Source organism: Protopterus annectens, chromosome 12.part0, assembly GCF_019279795.1.
Source record: "Protopterus annectens isolate FY-2018-M chromosome 12.part0, PAN1.0, whole genome shotgun sequence".
Taxonomy (NCBI): Eukaryota; Metazoa; Chordata; order Ceratodontiformes; family Protopteridae; genus Protopterus; species Protopterus annectens.
The window spans coordinates 1143171947-1143198597 of record NC_056746.1 but is presented as its reverse complement, the minus strand read 5'-3'; the positions used below and the strand labels follow the sequence as shown (position 1 = coordinate 1143198597).

General features: G+C 44.6%; 1 protein-coding gene across 1 annotated transcript in view; it reads right to left on the bottom strand.

The window, feature by feature from the left end:
* Positions 1-26651, bottom strand: part of LOC122817033 (trichohyalin-like) — a 1834860-nt gene that overhangs the window by 513815 nt on the left and 1294394 nt on the right. The window contains exon 10 of the mRNA XM_044090165.1: positions 13208-13267. Within this exon, the coding sequence (XP_043946100.1) occupies positions 13208-13267 (60 nt within the window). The remainder of the gene's footprint in view (positions 1-13207; positions 13268-26651) is intronic.

Sequence of the window (26651 nt, the reverse complement as noted above, 5' to 3'; positions counted from 1 at the left end):
TAATATCTATCTGGTTTGGCTGGAGCAGGAGGCAGAGAATCTGGATTTAGACTAGATTCTAAGTAAACATCCTCCACAATGTCTAAAACTGGAGGGGATAGCAAGTGGTTTGTGCTGGGGGAGTAAAAGAAACTCTCGGAGCCTTTTCTTTGAATCGGGGTAGTCCTGACCTTCCCAGTGGAAATGTTCCCTCATGGTATGTAAGGTTTCCCCAAAGGAATAGTCTTCAGGGAGAGAAGCTGAGGGAATGGAATCTTCAGCATCAGAATCTTCATAAGGGGGAAAGGAGTGAGTAATCATGTTCCTCAGAGGAGCCTGAGGAAATAGACACTTGATCAAAGGAGGCATAATCCTCCTCCTGTCTAGGCCTTTTGTCTGGGGGGGGGGGGTTGGGAACCCCTGATTAAAGAAATCAAATCTTCAGCCATTTTAAGCATCTGTTTCTTAGGCATGGGGCCTTGAACTGGAGACTGATGTGCAGTCTTTTTTGGTTTTAGAGGAGTCTTAAGCTTAGCGTAAGATTTTATGGTGAGAGTAGTTGGTCTGAAGACGCCTTCTGTAACCGAAGGTGTTTCCGCAGCACCGGCTTCTCCTTCTGCAATGTTGTCGGTAGGGCCTAAAGAAAATGGCTGCGTCGGCCTAGAACTCTTTGAGAATTCAAAGCGGTCTGTGGTTCCAATTCTGCGGTCGTCAGGGGCTGCATAGGCGCCTCACTGAAAACCGGAGAACTGGCGACCAGCCCAGCCGAGGCCTCGGAGTCTGGCTTGGATCTAGGCTGCCTGTCTTTATCTTTGCGTTTTTTATGCACAGCGGTAGTCGGTTGCTCCGACAGCATAGTGTAATTAAATTTTCTACCGAAGTAGTGTTGTGCGAAATCAAAGCGTCGCTTTATAGTTCGCTTATTGAACCTAGCACAAAACCGGCAACCAGTGACATTGTGGTCTGGGCCTAGGCAAGGTATACAAAAAGAATGAAAGTCCTTATGAGGTATTTGCTTCCCACAAGAAATGCAATTGTTAACTTTTTCTGACATCGGACTGAGGCAAGAAAAGGTTCTCCAACGGGGTACTTAGCTTTGAAGACTTCGGACTGAAATTCGATTAGAAAATCTCAGGTGTCGGCCAACCGGCACTTGCGAACTGCTTCTGCTTCGGGCACCGTGCGGCAAGAAAGACTGAAGAAAATGGTGTCGGATGCCTCTTATATACCCCTGGCGCACTGACGTCAGGGAAGAAGCGACAGCAACCGACGCCGGACCAAGACTTTGGAATCCAGGCCGACCGCGGGACCGCCTGACGACAAGATAAACCAAGTGTGATGACTGCAGCAGGGTAACATGATGAACATCGACAGGGAGGAAAGTACAGTTGTGTACACTTACCATAAATGTAGATGTTCGAGTGTATTCACTGTTGCAGTCATTACACTTGGGTTATCCTGCTGGTAGGTTAACCTCAGTCGGCCTGAATTCCAAAGTCTAGGTCTGGCGTCGGTTGCTGTCGCCTCTTCCCTGACGTCAGTTCGCCAGGGGTATAAAAGATGCAGCCAACGCCATTTTCTTCGTTTTTTTCTTGCCCCAGATGTCAGGTGCCCCCAAAAGGGTAGGCTAAAAATATGCCAATAAAACATGCATGCACCAAAATATATTATACCTTCATTCACAAGCAAATACACCACATAGGTTGCATAGATTAGAGCAGTGCAGATAAGTTCCAGCAAAGATATGGGGGATGGTGGGTGGGTAACCTGGACTGCAACAGTGAATACACTCGAACATCTACATTTACGATAAGTGTACACAACTGTACTATGTTCTTCGTGTTTCACTGTTGCAGTCATTACACTTGGGCTGAATCCCAAATCCATGGTTGGGAGGCTGGAGCTAAATAGCATTATGAGCGGCTATGAGGCCCTGCAGAACTGCAGTGGCAAAGCCTGCCCTGGATTTAGAGTAGAGTGGTAAATGATAGTGCTTTGTGAAGGTGTGCACTGAACTCCAGGTAGCAGCCTCTAAAATGTCCTTGGTTGGTACTCCCCTGAGGAAGGCTGCTGAATTGGCTGCTGCTCTGGTTGAATGTGGCCTAATGCCCTTAGGCACTGGGTTGCCATGTTGTGAATAGCAGAAACTAATGCAGTGGCCTATCCACTTTGAAATAGTCTGCTTTGAGATAGCCTTTCCTTGTGATCCTGCAGCATATGCCACTACTAGTTGCTCTGTCTTTCTGAAAGCTTTGGTTCTGTTCAAGTAGAAGCGTAGCTGTCTGCATATGTCCAAAGAATGCAGAATTCTCTTCCCCTTATTCTGTGGGTTTGGATAAAAAGTAGGCAGATGAATAGTTTGGTTAAGGGCAACACTGGACACTACCTTGGGCATAAATGTCGGGTTTGTCCTCAGAGAAACCCTGTCTGGATAAAAAATGATAAAAGGTTCCACAGCCATGAGTGCCTGTAGCTCTGAGACTCTTCTTGCAGAGGTTATTGCTAGGAGCAGAGCTGTTTTCCAAGATAAAAACTTTATATCAGCTGTAGTGGCTGGCTCAAAAGGAGGCAGGGTGAGTTTTTAGGTTCATAGGCTCATACTAGGCTATCTGCGCTAGTGCATTTATAAGCCTAGCCAGAGTGTGTTTGGCTTTCGCCACCCATTTTAAATTAATTTTGCTATGCCTTTTTCGAGGTTAGTATACTGTGCCTCTGTCTAACAGTGACACAGAAGTGATACCCGGGGTAAACCTACGATCTCCCATCCACTCATCAAGATTCCTCTTGAAAAGAGTCAATGAGGGACTCTGCCTAACCTGGATGGGGATTTTATTCCAGAGTGAAGGGAGCCTCCGGGTTATGAATCTGTCCCTCCAGCATGTCATATTTATTTCAGTGCTGAGTTTCAAGTCTCTCGTGCGTGTAGCTCGATGGGATTTGGATTTTCTGAGGTGCAGCATGTCCATTAATTCCGGGTTGGACATGGCTTTATACGTCAGGCCCAGATCACCTCTGAGCAGGCGGTATGCCACTGAGTAGAGCTGGAGATCTTTAACCGGGCAGCATATGGCATCTGTTTGAGCCCTTTGATCCTCTTGGTGAAGTACTTTTGGGGTCTTTCCAGTTGCTGCAGGTGTCTGGTAAGGTACATCCTAAAAGGGGCATTGTACTCAATTATGGGCCTGATGAGGGATGAGTAAAGAGGCACGATGACCTCCCCTGATCTAGATGTGAATCCCTTCATGATTAGTTGGGCTATATAAAATGTTTTTCTAACCACTTTGGCCATGTGGTTGTCAAATGAGAGACTGCTATCAACTTGGGTCCCCAGGTCCCTAATTACTTCTTCTATACTTAATGGATTACCACCTAAGTGGTAATTTGTGGGTACTTTGTTTTTGCCAAGGGGGATGACTATACACTTTTTGGCGTTTAGCTTGAGGCCATGGCTCTGGCACCAGTTGTCTGTTACTATGAGGCCCTTTTGGAAGATGCTTGTGTCGGCTGGAGAGTCGATTATGGCGCCCAGTTTGCAGTCATCTGCGAACTTGGTCAGCCACAGTCCTTCCATGCTGGCCTGTACCTCTGAGAAATATATACAGAACAAGAGTGGTCCCAGGACTGAGCCTTGTGGGACGCCACTTGTAACTGGTTTGGAGTCTGACATGGCTCCAGCAATTCTAACCATGTGGGTTCTGTCCTTGAGCCAGTTTGCAACCCATCTAGTGACATAGGGGTTTATATTTAAGCTGGTGAGCTTATCTATAATGCCCAAGTGGGGTATTGTATCGAAGGCTTTTGCGAGGTCCAGGTAGGCTGTGTGGACCACCTTCCCCTCGTCAATGGCCTTGGTGACTGTTTCAAAGAAGTCGACCAGGTTTAAGAGGCAGGATCTGCCCTTAACAAAACCGAACTGGGTAGGATCCAGTGTTTGTAGGTCCCCAATATCTTTATTTATGAGGTCTATGATGATCCTTTCCATAGCTTTGCAGACGAAGCTAGTCAGGCTTACGGGGCGATAGTTTCCAGGATCCGTTGAGGCACCACTTTTGTGGAGAGGGACCACTGTTGGTGTACGCCACTCTTTGGGTACATATCCTGTAGTAAGGCTGAGATTGAACAGTAGTTTTATGTTTGGGTTTAGCTCTTCTTGGAGTTCATGTAGGACGCAGCCCGGGACACCGTCTGGTCCCATTGATGCTGTGTTTTTTGCTTTGGAGAGGGTGGCTCTTACCTGAGCATCTGAGATGTCAGGGGGGCAGTTCTCTGCTGGAATAGACATTTGCCCTTTTGGTGGTGGTGGTGGTGGTGGTGGGGTTGCGGTGAACCTGTCAGCTTGGATGTTGGCAACGTCTGTGGGTTCGATGTATTTTTTGTCATTTTGGACTAATTCTGAGCATTATCTGGGAATTCCCACCCAGGTTCCTAACATAACTAAAGAAAGCTTTGTGATTATCCTTAGTGTCCTGTGCAAGTTTTATCTCGAAGCTGGCCTTAGACGATTTTATGAGTGCCCATAGTTTTTTGCCAATACTGATCAGAGATGCCTTCCCTTTTTGGGATTTTGCTCTATCATGTAGTAGCTTTCTCCTTCTATTGTATAGTTTGTTTATGGCTGGGGTCCACCAGACAGGACGTCTGCCTTTGGAGGATTGGGTCTTGGTTTTAATTGGGATTGCATGATCCATGCATTCCTGAAGGTGTTCATAGAATGCGTTTATAAAGGATTCTGCGGTCTGGGACGTATTTTCCACAGGCTCGGGGGCTTTGTAGGATTCCACCTCGGTTTTGAGGAGTGTGAAATTTGCTTTAGAGAAGTTTTTCACTGTGGTTTTCTGGGCAGGGGGTGGGGTCGGGATGTGAATATCCAGTGAGATTAGTTTATGGTCTGATCTTACCGGTGAGGGATAAACTTTTGGTCTGGAGCATAGAGTCCCCATGTTGGTGATGATCAGGACCAGTATGTTTTCCCCTCTTGTGGGAGTGGTAACAAGTTGTTCCATAGCATTTGAGTTTATAAATTCTAGGAACCTTTGGGCTAGGGTGTTGGAGCTAGAGTAATGCTCCCAGTCTATGTTTGAGTAGTTGAAGTTGCCCAATATAATAGTGTTTGGAGAGACCTTCATATTTTCCAGTGTTCTCAGGAAGGCCGAGTGGGGTTCCTGGGTTTGGGAGGGTGGTCTGTAGCAGGCTATAAACTGGAAGGCAGTTTTACCCACTGTTAGTTGCACATGGATAGTCTCTGATGCGTCGTGCTGTGCTACCAACCTGGAGGTGTGGGTATCTTTGACGAATATTGATACCCCCCCTCCTTTTGTGGTTCGGTCCAAGTTTTGGGGCCAAAAAGCATGGTATGAGGTATAACCTGGTAGTGCTGGGGTGCTCTTGGGAGCCTTGAAACAGGTTTCTGTTACTGCACAGATATCGATGTTTTCCATGCTAAGGAGAGTTTTGAGTGCGTGCATCTTGAGGTTTAGACTTCTGGCGTTGAGTAGCATTACTCTTAGTTTCTTATCCCTTGTGATACCTATGGAGGTAGGTTTGTCTTTTGAGCCTTGCCTAAAAAAGGCACTATGGGGGAAGCAAGAGCCTTTGCCAATATCCGAAAGCCCAGGGGTGACAGGTGCAAGCCGTCCCTAGCGAAGCATCGTGGCTTGTCGAGCATGCCATCCCAGGCTGACAGGCATTGGATCCCCTTTGACTGACACCAATACTTAAGCCAATTGTTGAAATTGATCATCTTGTCTTCATACTGTGGCATCATTCTTGGTGAGGGTAAGATGCTACTCAAGGTCAGGGTCATACCGGCCCTGGGCTACATGCTCAGAGAGCTCCTCTATGTCTCTTTTCATGTAGACCAGTGAGGTACGTCTCAGGTCATTCACACCAGCATGGACAATGACCGAGTCATATTTGTACTTGCCTTGGAGTGACCTGAGTGCTTGTGTTATGTGGCGGATCCTAGCACCCGACAGGCAGCTCACCGTGACCTTCTCCTTGTTCAGCCTGGTGAGCGGGACATCAGTGTGCCTGACGATAGAGTCACCTATTACAAGTGTATCAGGAGTGTTGTTTAGCCTTAAGGGCTGTGACTGTTCGGCACACTGGCTTTGTGAGCTATGTGTTGCACGTGTTTTGTTTTTGGGGTAGCGGTTGCTTGGGTGTCTGCTTTGGAGGTCTCTGCTGCTTAGGCAGATTTTTATTTAGAGCCTCCGAGTATGTTTTTGTGTGTTTATGTGTTTGGTTTGCTGTCGTGGTAGGGTCTATGTAAGACTGGAATTATAGTGAGTGTGGTTTCCTTCTTTTCCTGACTGGTTACACCATTACTGAGTTGAGAGAGCTTAGCCTCCAGTTCGGCTATATGGTTGCATCTCTCACATGTGTTGGAATTTGTTGGGAGGAGGAGAGGGTTGTCTGTGTACATGAGGCAGTTGTCTGTGTACATGAGGCAGTTGTAACATTGCCTCAAGATTCCCAGATTCACCAGCTGGACTGGAGAGGAGATTGACAACTGACCTTTGGACATGCTAGAATAGTATTGGGAATTCCTTTATAATTGAAAAAAAGGGCCAATGGGAAACAATGTACTCAAGGGGAGTTTGTGAGGGTGTAGTGCTTTTAATTTTTTAGTGCTGACTTATATAATTGCTTTAGTGAGCAAGTGCCAGGTAACTTAAATGCAATGTGTTACAGGTAACTTAAATGCAAAAACGATAAACAGTAACTTTCTTTCAAGTGAAACAAGGAAATAAGTACAGTAAGCAATGCAGATATCACTAGGGATCCACAGAAGCGCTGAAAAGCCTCGTTTTAGGTGGAATTAGCATTTCAGGGAAATAACAAGCAAACAAACAACAAGCATACAAACAAAGCTAGATTCAGCAGGCCTGGATCTAGTCTATGCTACAGCAAACAAGGTGTACCAATTTCAGTAAGAAACAGTTCAAATATGCAGGCACTATAAGCCTTTAACCAGAAATTCGCAGCTCAGAAGGGCAGAGTCCAGCCTCTCCTCCCACAAGAGTGCAGACCACGAACCTTCTTAATGTAAAATAACTGGCCTGAAGCCCAAGTGCTTAAACCAAAAGACTTAGAATGTAGTTACACTTTAATCAAGTTACTACCAAGCAGTAATAAATACAATTGAATACTTTAAAGAATGCCTGGATTAGTGCTCAAGTTATACAAACAAAGCTAGATTCAGCAGGCCTGGATCTAGTCTATGCTACAGCAAACAAGGTGTACCAATTTCAGTAAGAAGCAGTTCAAATATGCAGGCACTATAAGCCTTTAACCAGAAATAATTGAGGTCCCATGCAGGTATTGGTGATCTCCTTGGAGGCCTTAAGTTTTTGGCTCCTCTGAGGTACTGCCTTAACAAAGGGTGAGAAAAGATTGGTGGTTCTGTATTGTAATGAGCCGAAATGGCAGAGGCATGAATTTTAATTGATGAAAAGGATAGGCCTTTGTCCAGCATCTCAGTTAAGTATTGCAAAATCTGAGGAATATTTGGGTACAGCTGTGTCAATTCCTTGTGCCTGGTTCCAAGCACAGAATCTCTTCCATTTTCCAGCGTAAGATTTTCTGGTACTAGGCCTTCTGGCCTCCAAAATGACATCCATCACAACTTTAAGAGGCGCGTTTTGTATGACTACATTAAATGCCATGCTGCCAGATTTAAGGTCTTTAGTTGGCTGTGCAGGATCTGATTGTTTTGTTGAGATAGTAGATGAGGTATTTGAGGCAAGGTCCAAGCTGGGCATTGAGACAAGTTCCTTAAGATTGGATACCAGTACCGGCGGGGCCAGTCTGGGGCAATCAGTATCATACTTGGCTTCTCTTGTCTGACCTTTAGGAGTACCTTGGGGAGGAGAGGCTGTGGGGGAAAGGCATACACTGCTAAGCTTTTCAAGCTGAAAGATAGGGCGTCCACTTTCCATGCTTGTCTGTGATAAGTCCTTGTGCAGAATCTTTTTAGCTGGTAGTTGTGAGGAGAGGCAAATAGATCTATATCCAGGCATCCCCATTTCCTTGTTATCATGCTGAAGACTTGTGGATCCAATTTCCATTCGTGGGGATCCATGAGGTTTCTGCTTAGTTCGTCTGCCAGAGTATTTATCTTTCCTGGCAGGAATTGTGCCTGCAGATGTACTTGGTAAGTCAATGCTGTGTCCCACAAATTCATGGCTAGTCTGCAAAGGGGGTAAGAATGAGTGCCTCCCTGCTTGTTTATATACCACATGACCGTGGTGTTGTCTGTATATCAGTAGTTGCCCAGATAAAGTAGGTCCTTGAAGGCTGTCAGGGCATTCTGAACAGCTAGCATTTCTTTTTGACTGATATGTAGATGCATTTGGTTTGCGGACCATGTGCCTTGAATACATCTTCCTGCCATGTGGGCCCCCCCAGGCATAATCTGATGCATCCGTTGTTAAAGTCTGCCTTGCTGGGGGTAAAGTGAATGGCTGTCCCTTGTTCTGGTGACAAGCCTTCGCCCACCATCGAAACTCCTGTTGCAGGCAGGGAATGAGGGTAATTATTGTTTCCAGGCTGTGGCAATGTTGAGTCCAAACACTTTTTAGGTACCATTGAAGTTTCCTCATATGCAGTCTTGCATATGGAATCAGTAGAATGCAGGATGCCATGAAGCCCAAAGCCTCCAAAATTTTTCTTGCAGATAACTGGGCCTTTGTTGCCAACTGGTTGAAATAGGTAGTCAGTTGCCTTTGTTTGTCTGGCGTGAGATAAGCCGTCTGGGCAGTTGTATTTAAGCTTGCACCCTATCTCTTGAGGGGGTACTAGTTTTGATTTCTTTTTGTTGACTGTGTACCCTAGGCCTGATAGAAATCTCTTTACAAATGCCAGATACTGTAGTAGAATGTCCTTGCTCTCTGCTTGAATGAGGCAGTTGTCCAAGTAAGGATATATTTCTATTTCTCTTTGTCTGCAGAATGCAATTACTGGTGCCAGGCACTTTGTGAAGACCCTGGGCGCAGTAGATAAGCCAAAGGGCAGTGCAGAGAATTGGTAGTGCATTGAGCCAGCTTTGAATCTGAGGTATCTTCTGCATGTTTGTCTGATTGGGACATGCAGCTATGCCTCTTTTAGGTCTAAAGTCACAAGCCAAGCCTTCTTGCTCAGCATGGGCAGAAGTTGCTGTAGAGTCAACATTTTGAATTTTGGTATATCCAGATATGTGTTTAGAATAGACAGGTCCAGTACTGGTCTCCAGGTCTTGTCCTTTCTTGGTACCAAGAACAGTCATGAATAAAATTCTTGTCCCTGCTCTTGCACTGGTACTTGCTGAATGGCCCTCATGTTCATGAGGGATGAGACTTGCTCTTGTGACTCTGCCCATTGATGTTTTGGCAGGTCTGGCCAAGCGTTTGACCTTGGCAGGGTATGGAAGTGAAACTTGTAGCCTTGTGACACTATGTCTAGGACCCATTTGTCCTGGGTTGTTATGTGCCAATTTTGAGAAAAAAGTGCTAGTTTTCCCCCTAAAGGTGCTACAAGAAGATAAGTGCTAGGTGCAGGCAGGGGGAAGTCATTGGGACGGTTTCCTGTATGACTGTGATTTGTCTTCTCCACTTTTGGAGGTAGAAGCACCCCAATGTTTAGACCTGTATGAATCTTGGGGCTGGGATCTGCCTCTTGGGCGTCTGTATCTGCCCCTTTGTGGTCTGTCTGACACTGGAAAGGACCAATTCTTTGTAGGCCAGTGTCTGCTAAATCTTGGAGGCTGTACCTGTAAGAAATCCTTAACTATTTGCAGAGATTTAGCTTTGTCCTCCATTTTCTTTAACACCTCTTCTGCTTTAACACCAAACAAGGTATCATGCTGTAATGGAGAATCTAATAATTTTGCTTTGACATGATCTGGCAGATTTTGTTCCTTTAACCAAGCATGCCTCCTGATGATAGAACCCATAACAGCGGCCCTGCAGGAGGCCTCCAAAGAATCAAAAACACATTGCCAAGTATGCTTTCCAACTTGTTCAGCTGCATGCAATAAATCCTGCATTTCTTTGTTTTCTGCACATTCAGAATTTATCAACATTTTCTGTTTAAGCAATGACATAATATATTGCTAATATTTGAGCGTATGAAACTGACAATTTAACGCCCTTATAGCCAAGGCAGCAGAAGTATAAATCTTTTTCCCCATCTGTCCAATGGCCTAGTATCTCTCTCAGAGGGGGTAGGGTTTTTTGCAGAGGAAGCCTTGACCCCTTTGGGACCCTGAAAGATAGTCTCTGGGTCAGCAGCAGGGTTTTTGAAAAGGAATTTATGAGAGTCAGGAACCCTGTAGTACCTGACCGGCTTAACAGGAGCTGGAGGTAAGGAGTCAGGGGTCAGACTGGACTCTGAAAATACATCTACAATGTCTAACACGGGTGAAATAGCTAGGGGCCTGTGATGTGGTAGTAAAAGGAAGTCTCTGAGCCTTTTCTTAGATTCTGAAAAATCTTGGCTCTCCCAGTGGAAATGCTCACTCCAGGTATGCAAGGTTTCCCCAAAAGAGTAATCCTCAGGAGGAGAGGCTGAAGGGATAGATTCTTCAGCATCAGAATCCTCACAGGGAGGAAGAGAGTATTCCTGATCAGAGGAATCAGATGAAATGGAAACCTGATCTGACGATTCATATTCTGTCTCTTGCCTAGGCCTTTTATCAGGTGGGGGATGGGAACCTCTGACCAAAGTAATTAAGTCTTCGGCCATTTTGAGCATCTGTTTTTGGGCATGGCGGCCTGTCCATAAGGCTGTTGTACTTGTTTCTTTGTCTTTAAAGGTGCTTTAGTCTTTGCCTTTGAAGCTGAAGTCATTTTAATGTATAACTGAGTAGGTCTGAAAACACCCTCAGCTGCTCCTGACCCATCTGAGGGAATAGTCTCCGAAGGTCCAATACCTTGAGCTTCCAGCGGCCTAGTCGACTCCATGTGGGAGTCGGTAGCGTCCTGCGGTTCTAAAGTAGCGGGCGCCAGAGGCTGCGAAGGTGCCTCACTGAGAACCGGCGACTGGCTTAGAAGAAGCCTCGTCGTTGGTTTTGGACCTCGGATGCCTGTCTTTTTCTTTTTCTTTGCATTTCTTGTGAATTCCGGTAGTCGGATGGCTATCAGACGACATCGTATAATTAAATCTTCTGCCAAAATAGTGTAATGCAAACTCTTACCGACGCTTAATAGTGCATTGGTTAAATCTAGCACAAAACTGACAACTAGCAACGTCGTGGTCAGGGCCTAGGCAAGGAATACATTAAGAATGAAAGTCCTTATGAGGTATTTGCTTCCCACAAGAAATACAATTATTAACTTTTTCTGACATCGGTCTGGAGCAAGAAAAAAGTTTCCCCAACGGGGTACTTCGCTTTTAATGAAGACTTCGGATCTGAAATTCAAACATGAAAATCTCAGGAGTCGGCTGACCGGCACTTGCGAACTGCTTATGCTTCGGGCACCGCGTGGCAAGAAAGACTGGAGAAAATGGCATCGGCTGCATCTTTTATACCCCTGGCGCACTGACGTCAGGGAAGAGGCGACAGCAACCGATGCCGGACCTAGACTTTGGAATTCTGGCTGACTGAGGGTAGCCTGCCAGCAGGATAACCCAAATGTAATGACTGCAACAGTGAAACACGAAGAACATCATCATGGTCTAGGGCTAAACAGGTGACGCAGTAAGAATGGAAATCTCGGTGTGGTATTTGCTTTCCACAGGCGACACAATTGTTAACTTTTTATGACATCTGTTAGAGCAAGAAAAAAGGATCCCCAACGGGGTACTTAGCTTTAGAAGACTTCAGGATGATTCAATTTGGAAACGAAAACTCAGGTAACAACCAACCACCACTCATGCAAACTGCTTCTGCTTTGGGATCCTGTGCAAGAAAGACTAATGTAATGGTGTCAGGTGCCTGTTTTTATACCCCTGACGACCTGACATCAGTCATGGAGTGGCAGCAACCGATGCAGAAATACGTCTCTGGTATTCGGGCCGACTGAGGGCTACCTGCAGGCAGAAAACAAGTGTGATGACTGCAACAGTGAAACATGAAGAACATCCAATGTTACTTAGGGAAAAATAGAGCTTGGTGTTTTTTGCCTTGAGAAGATTTTTTGGAAGGAGAGGCAGAGGAGGGCAGGCATACAGAACTTCCCTGTCTACAGGAAAGAGAAGGCATTTGTCCCTCCAGGCTGTGGGACAAGGGTCGCAGGAACAGAAATGGAGGGGCTGACAGTTGCTTGGTGAAGCAAAGAGGTCTGCCTAAGGAGTTCCACACTGAAGACTGATGTCGTGGAAGACCTCTCTGTTCAAGGTCCACTCATGGAGTTACTCCAGGAAGCGATTTAAGCAGTCTGCTAGCTAGCACACTGTCCTGAGCCATCTGAGGGCTTTGTGTGTCTGTGGGCATGATGTTTATTCTGGAAAACTACATTTCCTCAGTACTAGGTTACGTTGTCTATAGATACATACACATATATACATACACACGTATGTGTACAGATTTAGATATATACACATAGTAACACATACAGACACAAAGTTCAAGACTGAAAGAAAAACAGGTTATTAACTGCTTGCAATATTTAAGGTACCTGAAAACAAGGTTTGCAGTCCATATAAGTATCCCAATCTTACAAGCGCAGTCCCCTTCTAGCAGAAGAGGTTGCATGCACACAGGGTAAGCTGCAGGCCTTGCAAGGCCTTCTGCTTAGTTTCATAAAAACATTATAGTTGGTCTAAGGGATCCAAACCTCTTCTGTAACATCAGCAGAATGGTTTGGAGGGACATTTACATCTCATAGAGGGTACCACTGCTCTGGAACACACTCCCTACCCCATATAACAAAAATCATCCCTGCCCATATTCAAGTGCAACTTGGCTGTATGGATGGGAAACAGAAAATTTACCTCAGGACTGCCCCTATACTACTAACAGACAGATACAGCTTCTAAATGCTTTCTCCCATGCATGGGTCCACTAGAATTATCTATGGTATGATCCCAATTACTCTCATAAGAGGTAATACATAATTAGCAACCATGGGATGAGTAAAGCAAGTCTCTAACCAAGGGAATTTTGTCAGGTTTAAAATGGCCTGCAAGGGCAGCTAGCCCAACACTTGCCTATGAACACGTTTAAAGGCATATACCAAATTTTCTGTAGCCAAGATGTTACAATACTGACATACACACTCACACTCATTATCACATATAAGTATCTTACATGGCTCTCGACTGTATTTGTTGGGGTTCTGAGACCGAGGAATCCGTTTCAAAATGGAAACTGTAAAAAACAAAATAAATAAATAAACTATATAGATAACACATAATTACAGAAAGAACAGGTACAGTTTTTGTTTTCTTTTTGTCTTAGTATTTCAAATATCAGTTAACTTTCAACCACATTTATATATGTACAAGCAGATTAAAAGATGAGAATCCTTTAATGAAGGATTACAGATATAATTATGTACACTAGTGACCATCACAAATAGAGGAGAGAAAGTACTGCTCCATACAGTTACTAAATTAACACAGTGCCTTAGCTATACTGAATTTTGCTTTTTATGAAAACAGTATGAATACAAGCGCAGTCTTTCTGATGATGCATCCAACTTGATATCAAATTGCTAATTTTATAAACTTCAGTCCACACAGCGTAAATCCCACTTAAGTGCAACTCTCCACCACTACCTCCCAAATTATCACCTTCAATCTTCCAACAAAAATCTACTTGGCATCTATAAAACTTACAAAACCTGCAGTCAAAGTCTGTACTCACAATGTGTAGCAAGTCTGGATTACAATCCTTGCACCAGTCAACATAACATTCTTTTATTTAAACTGCAACTGAAAGAATTCCTCTTTGATGCCTGGCTTTGTACCTGTTGTTCTCCTAGCTAATAATTGCAGCTCCTTCTCTTCCTTACCACTCCTTTTCCTTACTTTTATTTCTCTTTTACTCTATTTCTCCTGTTGCCATACCTATTGCAATTTTTATCTTTATCAAATACTTATTTCAATACTCTCCCCTCCTTTCCTCTTCTCTTAACTCCTTATCCACTATTTGAATGTTCCACTGACATTTGCTTTATGAGTGAGTAATAAAGTCTCTCACTTATATGTCAGTACATTTCAATATTATACGATACTGTATTTATCTTGTTTTAATGATGGTATCACTGTACTATTCTACCTATCATATATGTATAAATATTTGTATTAACGTGTGCATTTACTGTATACTATAATATGTCAGTTTTCACCTATATATATGTATTTTATGTTCTTTTATTTGTGAAGTTTTTCTCTCCAGGCCTCCACTGAAAATGGATAAAATTTTCCAGTTGGATTTTCTCAGTAAACAAAGGTCAATAAATAACTAAACAAATACTAGTCTACTCTTCTGACAGAAACATCACCCACTTTTGTCCACATCACCTACTTTCGCCACTTCAAGGTTGGGGAAGCAACACCTTTCCTGATGCTACCAGAATCCAGTAAATTCTTGGAAGATCCAGCTCCTGAGTGCATATGCTTGGAATATGTGCATACCATGATGTCACAAGCCAACTATAAAACCTAGCTCATAAATCCACTTGTTTGCCCCTGCCAGCCACTACCAAGCACACCTACAAATCAACAAACAATGAATACTTACTACTAACAAGGCTAACAAACAATATAATATATACTTGCCTGACTCAGGGGTGGCCATGGTGGTGCAGCGGTTAGCGTTGCCGCCTCACAGCAAGAGGTTCTCCGGTTCGATCCTCAGCTGGGGTGCCTTCTGTGTGGAGTCTGCATGTCCTCCCTGTGGTCGTGTGGGTTTCCTCCATGTGCTCCGGTTTCCTCCCACATCCCAAAGACATGCTGTAGGTGGATTGGACACTCTAAATTGGCCCTAGGTGTGAGTGTGTGCATGTGTGTGCCTTCTGTGGAAGGTTGGGTGCTGGGCTGGCAACTCGACACTGTAAAACTCCACTGCCAATCATGAGCGGACAGGTGATCCGCTGTGGCGACCCCTAACCGGGAAAAGCTGAAAGAAGAAGAAGAAGACTTGCCTGACTCAAAAGCAATCCCAATAAGTACACTGTACTTGCGACTCAAATAAGGTCACCCTGTAGATAAAATGACAATACAAAACCTGCTGCAGCTAACATCAGGGACAGTTCTTAATGGGCTTCAAGAATGGGTTGACGTTTGAGCAGCAAACCATCTGGGCAGAAGGAATCAAAAGACAGCCAAAAGATCAAGGTTTACAGGTCTGACACCTGAAGCAAAGAAGCACCAAAGGAAAGCCCATATTCTGGAGTTACAGAAACTCCTGAATGAAAGGACACATAGAGATGAAGAAGCCAACGAGGGAGGCTTGGAGGCACACCAACTAACAGAAGGCTCTGAGGACCAGACCCGAACTAGAGAGGATCGGATATGGGATGGAGACAGCGAAGAATCTGAGGAAAATTCCCAGGGAGTAAAGGGGGGAAATGGTGAATGAACCCTGACGAGGGAACTCCTCTCGACAAAAAGGGGCTAGGGACATTGAGCATCTGGGAAGGGGTCTTCACCACAGTTGGCACTGTGGAGAAAAGGTACGAGTCATCAGATCTTTGGATGGTGCATTGACAGCTAGAAGCAGGGGAGCCGCAGGTTTATAATCCCCCCTTGAACAATCTGGGGTCCTTAGTCCCCTCCTTTTGACAACAATCACTCTTGTCATGGATGCTAGTTGGAATGGAGGCGGAGGAACAATCCCCAGTGAGCAAAAGACACTTTAAGACCATCTTGGCCCATTTTTCATTGACAGCCCTGGATGCAAAGCTGTAACAAATGGCAGACTTGGTCTCTAAGTGAGCATCCCCGAGAAAATACATGCATCAACTGTGCGAGTATTGGGAAGGGATCTTACGGCCACACACCACACACTTCTAAAACCCCTTATCCATCAAAAATAATCAAACAACACAACACACAATATACTGGAAAAAAAACACTGGCCAACTATAAACACGGCAATAACTACATAAATCACACTACCTTTTGAAAGTTAACAATTATATCTCCATACAACAAAGCATGAAAAGCCCACAAACACTATGAAAACAAACCTACACAAATGTTAAAAGCTATATTACTTAAAACCTATCTGCTAAAAGAACATAAGAACGCACAATTATTACGAAAAAAAATATGGTAGAGGAAAAAGAAGAAAAAAATATGGTACAAAGGTACACAAAAAGTGTGCACCCCATCAGAGCTTGAGCTAGAATAGTTGTGTAAGAACTTACCATTATGATAGATGTCCTTCTCTTCTCTCTTGCAGTATTCTTTACATGAGGGAGTTGCCTGCCCAGGCGACCCGACATCAGCCAGTATACCAAAGTCTTTTACTACCGCACAGTGCCCGGAACGTTGGACGTAGCTCATAAAAGTGACATACGTGCATACCATCCTCAGAACTGAAATCCCAATCAGAATGAGAGCCCAAGGGATAGAGAGTCAGTGCATCCAAGAACAGATGAAGTGGAGGAGGAGGGTGGAATAGAATACTGCAACAGAGAAGAGAAGGAACTCTATCGTTATGGTAAGTTTTTACACAACTATTCTATGTCCTACTTCATCTGCTGCAATATTCTTTACATGAGGGAGAATACCAAAACTCATGCAGAAAGGGAGCTGGAGTTACCGGAAGAATTTTCCAGGAAACCAAGAAGAATGGCCCTGGCAAACTCAGTCCTGGATCTAGAAATGGAATCCAGCTTGTAGTGTTTGGTAAAAGTCTGGACAGAGGTCTAACTTGCTGCTTCTAGAATAGAGTTGGTGTCCAGTCTCTTGATGAAAGCCCCTGAGGACACTGGTCTTGTAGAGCGAGAAATAAATGAAAAATGTGGAAAAAGTGGCAAGAAACAAACAAAAAAAGGCACAAAATTTTACAAGATTTAAATTTGGCATCTTGGAACAAGTTCCAACAAATCTTAGAGGAGGGTGGTGGGAGCTGTTTAGAGTTAATAGAATTTTATTGGATTACAAAATTATGTTCAAATACACCACCAGGTATTAATGAGTACATTTCAATGGCCTCAGTTTTAAAGAAGAGAGCCTTAGAATTAACAATGTTCATCAGGAATGTATATGTTTTTTATTTCTAATGAATATATGCTTTTAACCATTTAATGGGACGTAATTATTTAATTTGATGTAATTTTTACAATTTACTAATTAATTTGAGATTTCCATAACTTTAAAGATTGGTTATGTGTGTGTTATTCAGTTTTGATGAACTCTCTATATAGTTCAAGAGACAAAAGCGTTTAACTTTTTGTCAATAAACTGTATTTTTTAGGACATTGGTTGACTTGAATTCTTCGGAGGGTATTGAGCTTATGGTGTGGGTCCACTGAAGTGCCTGTTTGTGACTTTATGGATACAGGCAATCACAGAGTGCTGGGGTGGAAAAACACAAATATAATTGGTCTGATTTTCTAAAAGATTTAGTTTTTTGAAAGTAAAATCTGAGTTGTCTATGCACATCTAGTGTGTGTAGGATCCTCTCACTGTTATTTTGAGGAGGGGGAAAAAGGCTGGCAAATGGCCTGGTTTAAGGATAACTAACTACTCTGGGCATGAAGGAAGGGTTGGTACACAGGAAACCCTGTCTTTATGAAAGACCAAGAAGGGGGGAGACGCCATCAGGCCCTGGAGCTCAGAGACCCATCTGGCAGAAGTTATAGTCACCAGGAGGACAGTCTTCCAGGTGTGGTGTTTGAAAGAGCTAAAGGAGAGGCTGGCTCAGAAGGCTGTAGGGTCAGTTTCTCCAGCACAAAGTTAAGATCCAAGGGAAGATTCGGGGATTCACAGGTCTCCTGGGAGATCTAATGTGCAGAACGCCTTTGAGAAACTGTTTGGCCTCAAATCTGGAAGCTAAAGGAGGTGAAAGGGGCAGACATGCACAGATAGCTGACAAATGTGCTTTTACTGAAGAGTGAGCTAAGCCAGCATCAAGCAATTCACACAGATATGAAAGAACCAAAGGGAGAGCCACTGCTAGTGGATCCAGGTTTCTAGCATGACACCAAACAGAAAACCTCTTCCATTTGGAAAGTTAATATTTCCTCTTACTGGGTTTCCTGGCTTCCTGCTGGACTTGAAGCACATCCTCAAGGTGTCTAAAGGGTTCAGGGCTCTATCATCCATCAGGTCAGCTGAAGAGTTTCCACATGTGGGTGGATAAGGGAGCCCTTGTTCTGTGCGAGCACGTCCACCCTGTGGGGTAACTTGTGATGACAGGCCTTGTCTAGGTGCAAAAGAAGGAGGAAACAGTTCTGTTGTGGCCAATAGGGAGTCACATCAGCAAGACTTTCGGTCTATCCTATTGCATATTCAGCAGGACATTTGGAATGAGTGGTAGGGGAGGGACTGCATAAAAAAACTTCCCCTTCCATGAAACTGATAGGGCATTCACTTTCCAATGCCTGAGAACGTGGTTCTCTGGCACAAAATTTTGGTATTTGTTTGTTCAGAGGGGAGGCAAACATGTCCATTTGAGGAATACCCCACTGATGGACTACATCCAGGAACACATTCCTGTGAAGCATCCATTTGTGGGCCTGTGTTGTGGATCTGCTCAGTGCGTCTGCCGCAGGGTCCTGAAAGGGATTTAAACCACCTGCAGAGAAATTTGAAGTTGGCATGCTAGTTCCCACACTTGTAAGGCAAATATGCACAGGACATAGAATCTTGCCAACACCCCCCCATCCCCCGCTTGTTTACATACCACAGAACAATCACATTGTCTGTGTAGATCGCAACTGTCCTGACCTGAGGAGGGGCTGGAAGGACTGAATTGCTAGGATCAATGCCTTCACCTCTTTTACATTTCTGTGGTTCTTTCCCTGAGAGGGGGGGTCCATTGTCCTTGAACAATGTGTGGGCCCACAGCTGTCCCCCAACCTGTATTCGAAGCGTCTGTGTACAGGTCCTGAGTTGGAAGCAATGGGTGAATGGGAGTCCTGGATTTACTGACATTTGCCATATTCACCACCGAAGCTCCTTCTTGAAGCAAGGCAGTAGTAGGATAAGAAATTCTAGTGGGTGGGCATGTTTTGTCCACACGAATTTCAGGAACCACTGAAATTTCCTCATGTGGAGACTTAACAGGGTAGCATAGGGATGGTGGAGGCCATCAGTCCTAGGATTCTGAGAAAGTGTCTTGCTGACAACTGGCTTAGTGGAAGGATCTCTGGAAAGGTTTGACAGAGTTCCTGAGCCTTTTGGAATGGGAAAGACACTATTATTTTGTCTGTTTGGAATCTGCACCTCAGAAAGATATGATTTTGTGATGGGTCGAGTGTAGATTTGTTGAAGTTGATGGTGAATCCTAGGCATGGCAGGATGGTAATGGCTGAGTGGAGGTTGCTCACCAGTTCCTCCAGGGTGTGCGCCTTGAACAGGAGGTCGCCCAGGTAAGGGAAGATCTGAATGCCTTGGAATCTGCAGAAAGTGACCACTGAAGCCAAACAATTTGTGAAAATACTTGGGGCTACAGAATGACCAAAAAGCAAGGCAGAGAATTGAAAGTGCCAGTATCCCACAGAGAAACATAGACATTTCCTGAATATGGGATGAATGGGAGTATGTACGTGGACATCTTTGATGTCAGTGGAGGCCAGGAATGCATGTATGACGACCAGGGGAAACTGGGTCTGAAGAGTTAGCATTTTGAAGGAAGGTATCTTTAGAAAGGTGTTGAGAAAGGAAAGGTCTAAGATGAGTCTCCATGGCCCTTCCTTCCTGGGAACCAGAAACATACGAGAATGGAAGCCTGTTCATTTTTGGGGGGTGGGCACTGGTTGCATAGTACGCTATACTAACAGGTTTTCCAATATCTGGTGGAAAAGAGGTATCTGATCTGCTGGAGGTTGAGGACTACCCCTGAAGGAAGGCACAGTGTGCCAAACCATAAAGTACTCATGTTTGATGATGCTCAGGACCCAGGCGTCTTGAGTTAAGGATTCCCAGGTGGGAAGAGAGAGGCATAGGCACAGGAAGAGGGGGTACTGTATGTTAGTCCCGAGAAGTCAGGGGAAAGAGCCTGTTCTATCAGGAAAGGGCTGGTTAGCCACATGAGAAGCAGCTGAAGATGCTGAAAAGTGATACGGTTTCTTGCTCCCCCTTGGAGAGCTTGGGTAGGGGGGTCCGGGATTACCTGCGGACGAAGACCTGTTTCCCAGGACAGTTCCTGTGAAATTTAGGAAGTGAAAAGACCAGAATACGTTGGAGGTCTTTTTATTCCTTGCTCTTGTCTTGCAGGGACTTGAAAGTTTAGCAGATGGTTTACCAAATAAGGCAGAGTTGTCAAAGGGGGGGAGCCATGAGCTTTGCCTTGATGTCCCCAGAAAGGGGTTGAAGCCTCAACCTGGCAAACCTTCTTAAAGCTGAGGATGAAGCTGCAGCTCTGGAGGTAGCCTCAACTGCATCATAGCTGCATTTGATAGTGTGTGAGGCCACCTGAAAGGGTGCAGCAAAAAGGAAGACACCAAGGCTTTATTCTCTGAATCTGGCATGTCAGATATTATTCTGGACAACTGAGCCATGTATTCCATGGAATACTTAGTCATGTGGGTTTGGTAAATCAAAACCCTAAAGACTAAAGTTGTTGAGGTGTAGATTTTCTTCCCCAACCTCTCGAGTTGCCTACTGTCCTTCTCTGAGGGGAGAAATGGAGTTCTCGTTGAGGCCTTATCAGAGGCTAAAGAGATGACAGAGGGGTATGCCAGAGGCTTTAAAAAGGAAATTGTAATCCTGAGGCACTTTATATCTATCCGACTTCTGTGGGGCTGAAGGCTGTGAGTCAGGGTGTAGGGACGTGGAAGCAAAGGCATCCAGAAAGGCATGGATAACTGGAGTGACAGCTGAAGGACTAGGGGTCTCCACCTGGAGGAGGTCGTAGTACATCTTTGTACCTCTGACATTTGAGAACTGTCCCATTTAAAGTGGTGTCTCATTTTTAAAGGGCTTTGCCAAATGAAATATCCTCCAAAGGGAAGTCTGTCTCATTGGAGTCTTCCTCTGGGGAAACAAAGTTCAAAAGGGAAGGAATCTGAGAGGAGTAAGCTAAAGAATCACTGCCCTCATCAGAGGAAGAATCTTCGTCTGAAGTAGCTTGTGGTCTGACCCTTTTTTAGGGGTCAGGTATGTCAAGAGAGGAGAGGGAGGGGAGAGGGAGGGGACCAGGAGGTAGGCCTTGAACAAGCCCTGGGCAAAATGTAGCCACTCTTTCTGAGGCATGGAGGAGGTGAGGAATGTTTGGTTTTATGCTTTTTCTTAGCAGAAGTGTCAATACGATGTAAAGAAGGAGGACCTGACATAGGCCTACACTCTACCAAATCTGAGTCAGCATCTTTCCTCACTACAATCTGTATGATTCCTCTAGGACCTTCTGACACAAAGAGCCCTGGTGCCCCATGGACTTCAGGACCTGAGGTCTGAGAGGCCTCTCTAGACGTGCTGGCATCCGGTTCTAAGGCAGCCTGCAAAACTGGCTCAGCCTGGGGATCTAGATCTGAAATGGAGCACGTCTCTGGGCTATCATGCCACTCAGGAGAGGCGCAGCTTCAACTATGGGCCTAGGTCTTTTGCCCTTCCACTTGGTAGGCTTGGTCATCTGGTCTGTGGAATCCTCCATCACACTTATAGCTGAAATTTTTAAGCATTGGTTCACTAAGTAAATTACGACGGATGAAAATCGGCTAGGAAGGGTCTTAGGCACGAACGACTGACAAATCGAACATTATTTATGGTCGTGGTGGGGCCAGAGACAAAAAAAGGCACTGGGAGTGGCTATCCTTGTGTGGAATCTGCCTTCCACACTCACACTTCCCCTTTTTGGATGACATTAACTCTCAACCAAGACAAAATGGTAGCAAAAGACAAAAAGAGCTTCCCCAACAGGGCACTTGCCTTTAATGAAGAAAAGAAATTCCAGCAGCAGAGCGACGTCCAGGTTTGGCGCTCTGACTATCAGCAAAGAAGTTCTGAGGATTCTGCATGCGTATGTCACTTTTATGGCCTACGTCCGATAGCAGCCTATGTCAGACATTCCATGCCCCACATGGTAGTAAAAGACTTTGGTACACTGGCTGAAGTCTGGTCGCCTGGGCAGGCAACTCCCTCATGTAAAGAATACTGCAACAGATGAATAGAAGGACATCAAGCTGTTATCCTGTAAGGAGGCAAATGAGATGTAAGGTAATTCTGTACAGAGCTAGGTAATATGGTTCAAGGGCTCAAGTCTTTTGGAAATGGCCGGTCTCAAATCCGAGATGGATCTGATAACCCATAAGTTGAACCCAGACGGAAACGACAACATCAGATCATATATGTACAATGCAAGAAACTGCAGTGTTTTTTCTTTTATCTAACAGTATATGTAACCATGTCACTGTTATAAGTGTGAATTTAATAATGGTGTTTACAAAAAAAAAAAATCTGCAGTCCATTTGAAAATGTTTTATTTCTCAACTAGGAACCATTCCCAAAGAACAAAGGATCCAAACAAGTGTTCTGTCTTCCTAAACTCGTGGTTATTACACATAATACCAAAGTCTACAATGCCCATTCAGAATGTGAAGGGTTCTCCCTACCTAATTTCTGCCCATGCATAGAAAACAGGGAGATCAAACTGACTGAGTCAAGGATAAATCAGAAAGAACTTTCAGGAGAAAATGTAAATTAGCTCTAAAGGACACCTCTGCCCTTGAGATAGACTAAATATGGTTCCTTACACATTACCTGAAGCTTCAACATCCAGTAAACAGATGTGACAGCCACCAGAAAAGAATTTCCAAGAAATTCATTTTACCATTCCTGAAATACGCACGTGTCAGTCATGAATTTCAGCTCTCATAGCTATGAGTGGGTTAGTTATACTTTCTTTAAGGGAAGGGGTTTACATAATGGTTAAGATCTTACCTCAAAGAAATAAGATACAAGGTGCATGGCCTTATTCATGACTTCTGGTTGCTGGCTAGGCTTGTAAAAGTATGCAAACTGATAGCCTAGTATCTACATATAAAAAGCTGGGTGGAGAAGCAGCACTCCTTCAAGGAAGTGCTTGACTAGCCACTGTTAGCCACAATCCTGGCCTCCACAAGGCCATACTACAACGAAAAGAGCTAAGACATGCACAGTGACCCTAAAGTAATTGTGGACTGAATCATACAAATACTTCTTAGGTTGGGATCACCTGCACACTGAGCAATGGTAAACAGTTCACATTTGGAGTCACGTCTGCTGGGAAGAAGGCTTCTAAACAGTCACAGTCACCAAAAAAATATGTCTGCAAGTCCAAGAGGATTCAAAGGTCCAACATCAGACACCACATTCTGAGATGGGGCCAGCACTCATGACAGCAGTGAAGGGAACCCATGAATAAGGACAGGAGAGATTCTTGCTATATTGGGGACCTCGGAGCTTGAAAATGCACGTTTTTTTTTTTTTGGTTACCAAATGGAAAAGAGAATTTGTTTCCATCTTTTCTCCCTGCACTCTGATGAGGTGTGGATTTACAGGAAGGTATAACAAGACAACAGCAGCGAGAACTGTTCTGCTGCTCTAAACAGGATAATGGGAGCACAGCTGTTCTTTAAGAGGAAAATAGGTCAGTTTCCAAAGTACCACAGAATCCTGAAAGATCAACACCAAAAGAAAGCTTCCAATTCTACAATCCCAGGAGAGTGATGAAAAAGCAGGTCATGGATTCTGCCAGTTTGTTTCACCTGAAATCTGAACTGCTAAGAGAATGACACGTGTGTCTATGGTCTACTGCCACTTATACATCACCTCAATGCACAGGGAAGTTACAACTATGTCCCCCTGCTTAAAGTTCCAGCATTATCCAACAGACTAGTCACCTGATGGCACAAAACAATGCTGTCAGAAAAAGGGCCTCTGACCTTAAGTCTCTATCTATAGCTTTTAAGGTTTAAAAAAAAACGGCCCTCAACTCCAACTGGTACATGCAAAGCTGTCCATTCAGGACAGTTGCTTCTTCCCCTGAACAAGGACAGAGCAAAGGTAGGTCCTCCCAACCTCTAATCAAATTTATCGTCACAATCTGTGAAAGGGTCCTGCTTGAGGAAGGGGTGTCACACTTTGATAAAAAGGTCAGTGAGGGAATAGAAATTTGAAAAATGTAAAGATGGTGGCAGCCAAAACACAAAGGATGATCCAAGACAAGACCATGCAATGCAACCTCACCCAAGATGCCTAGGCTAAAAATTCATGGCACCCTGCATTGGCAAGGAGGGTAGATAGTGTAAAATGTCAAACTCTCCAGTGATTAAAGTAATTCTCAGAGATGGGGTCAGACAGGATAGCTTCACTCGCTCGCTTTCCTGTTTGCGCATCATGTGGTACATCAGGCAATGAGCACCTTTCAGCACTCGTTGTTTCTGTAGCAGTTATGGGTTTTACAAGCTCAGGTTGCGAGCCCAAGGCCCAACCTTCCTTGGAGGTTGCAACACACACATTCGCGCGCACACACACACACACACACACACACACACACACACACACATATATATATATATATATATAGATATATATATATATATACAACTAAGGCCAATTTAGACTGTTCAATCCACCTACTGCATGTCTTTGGAATATGGGAGGAAACTGGAGCTCCCAGTGAAAACCCACGGGAACGCAGGAAAGACATGCAGACTCCACAGAGAACGCACTCCAAATGAAAATTGAACCGGAGAACCTCTTGCTGTGAGGAGTCAACGCTAACTGCTACACCACTGTGACGCCCTAAAGGAGACCGGAGAGAGTCTGCAATTAAGGAATCAACCCAGCTAAGGCCACCCAGGCAAGCACTTCTTCAAAAGGGCCACCAGAAAAAAGAAGTTACGTACTCACCATAATGTTCCATCTGAGTAGGTAAACTTCATTTGTCAGCAACCTGTGGGTTACGGATCCGATACGGATTCGAGCTGGCAGCATACCAAACAAAAAGATCCGAGCTCCAAGCTCCTCCCCTACCCATACTGCACTGCAACCTTTTTTCAATCCTCAGATCGAGTTTGCCACTCCATACATGACACCAGCAAACTAACCTGAGACCCCTAAACCAAGGACAAACCTCCAACTCGTGAACTCTGGACATCGAGTTCAGCAAAAAAAATGCCAAGGTAAGGGGGAAGGAGGGGGGACGGTTGCTGACAAATGAAGTATACCTACTCAGATGGAACGTTATGGTGAGTACATGACTTCTTTATCTGAATTAGTTAACTTCATTTGATCAGCAACCTGTGGGACAGAGTCTCCAGCTACCCAAAATCTTGGGAGGCCCTTAAGGAAGGATATTCCGGAGCACTGCAGATCCAAAAGAAGCCCTTCCTCTAGACACCAAATCCAGTCTATAATGATTAATAAAGGTGTGAGAAGATGCCCAGGTAGCCGCTGAGCAAATGTCATCCAGGGAAACTCTAGATCAGAATGCTGCAGACGTCGCCATAGAACGTGTTGAATGGGCATGAACTCCTACTGGTTCTGGTAAACCAAGCTCTCTGTATGCTTGTTGGATAGAAAGGGAAATCCACCTAGCCAGAGTCACCTTTGAAACTGGTTTCCCTAAAAAGGGCTTAGCAAAGGAAACAAAAAGTTGAACAGATTTGCGAAAGGCCGCCGTCCTGTGCAAAAAAAATGTAACTGCCTGTGAACATCCAGCAAATGAAGTTTGTATTCCCCTTTGTTCTGAAAATTAGGGAAAAAAACAGGCAAATTAATAGAATGATAAATATTTGTCTCAGAAGCAACTTTAGGAAGAAAGGATGGATTAGTCCTGAGAGACACCCTGTCCTTATGAAACACAAGGTATGGGGGGTTTCATACAAAGAGCTTGCAGTTCCGACACTCTCCTTGCTGAAGTTATAGCTACCAGAAAGGCTGTCAAGTCAACTGATGCCGAGTGCTGAAAAGGAGGTGCAACTAAGGCCTGAAGAACCGCAGTCAGATCCCACGGCGGTGACAGATTGTTAATAGGGGGTCGCAGAAGAAAAGTGCCTTTCAAAAAGGTCTTACAAATTCTGGCAGCAGCGAGGGAGCCTAAATTGTCTCCTACATGGAAATGAGAAATAGCTGCCAGCTGGACCTTCACTGTGGAGGAGCTGGCTCCTTGCTGGAAGATACGAGACAAAAAGTCTAATACCGCTGGGATCGGAGTGGTAAAAGGATCTAGATTTCTCTGTGAAGCCCAAATGGAGAAGCGTTTCCATTTGCTAGAATAAATTTTTCTGGTAGAGGATTTATGTGCCGTAACCAAGATAGATTTAACAGGAGAAGAGATACTGGGAGTCCTAGCAATTAGTGGAACTGGAGCAGCCAAGCTGTGAGCTTCAGTCTGTCCAGATTCGGAGGAAGCATTCCCGAGGGATGACTAATTAGATCCGGAATGGGATCTAAGATCCAAGGTGGAGCTATGAGATGAGACCGTAGGTAGGGGAACCAGACTCGACGAGGCCAGAATGAAGCTATGAGGATCAATTTGCTCCCTAACCGATGAGCTTTCTGTAAGAACTTTATCATGAGTGGGAGCGGGGATATGCATAAAGAAGACTGGGTGGCCAAGCATGAACAAGAGCGTCTCTGGGGTTTCCCCC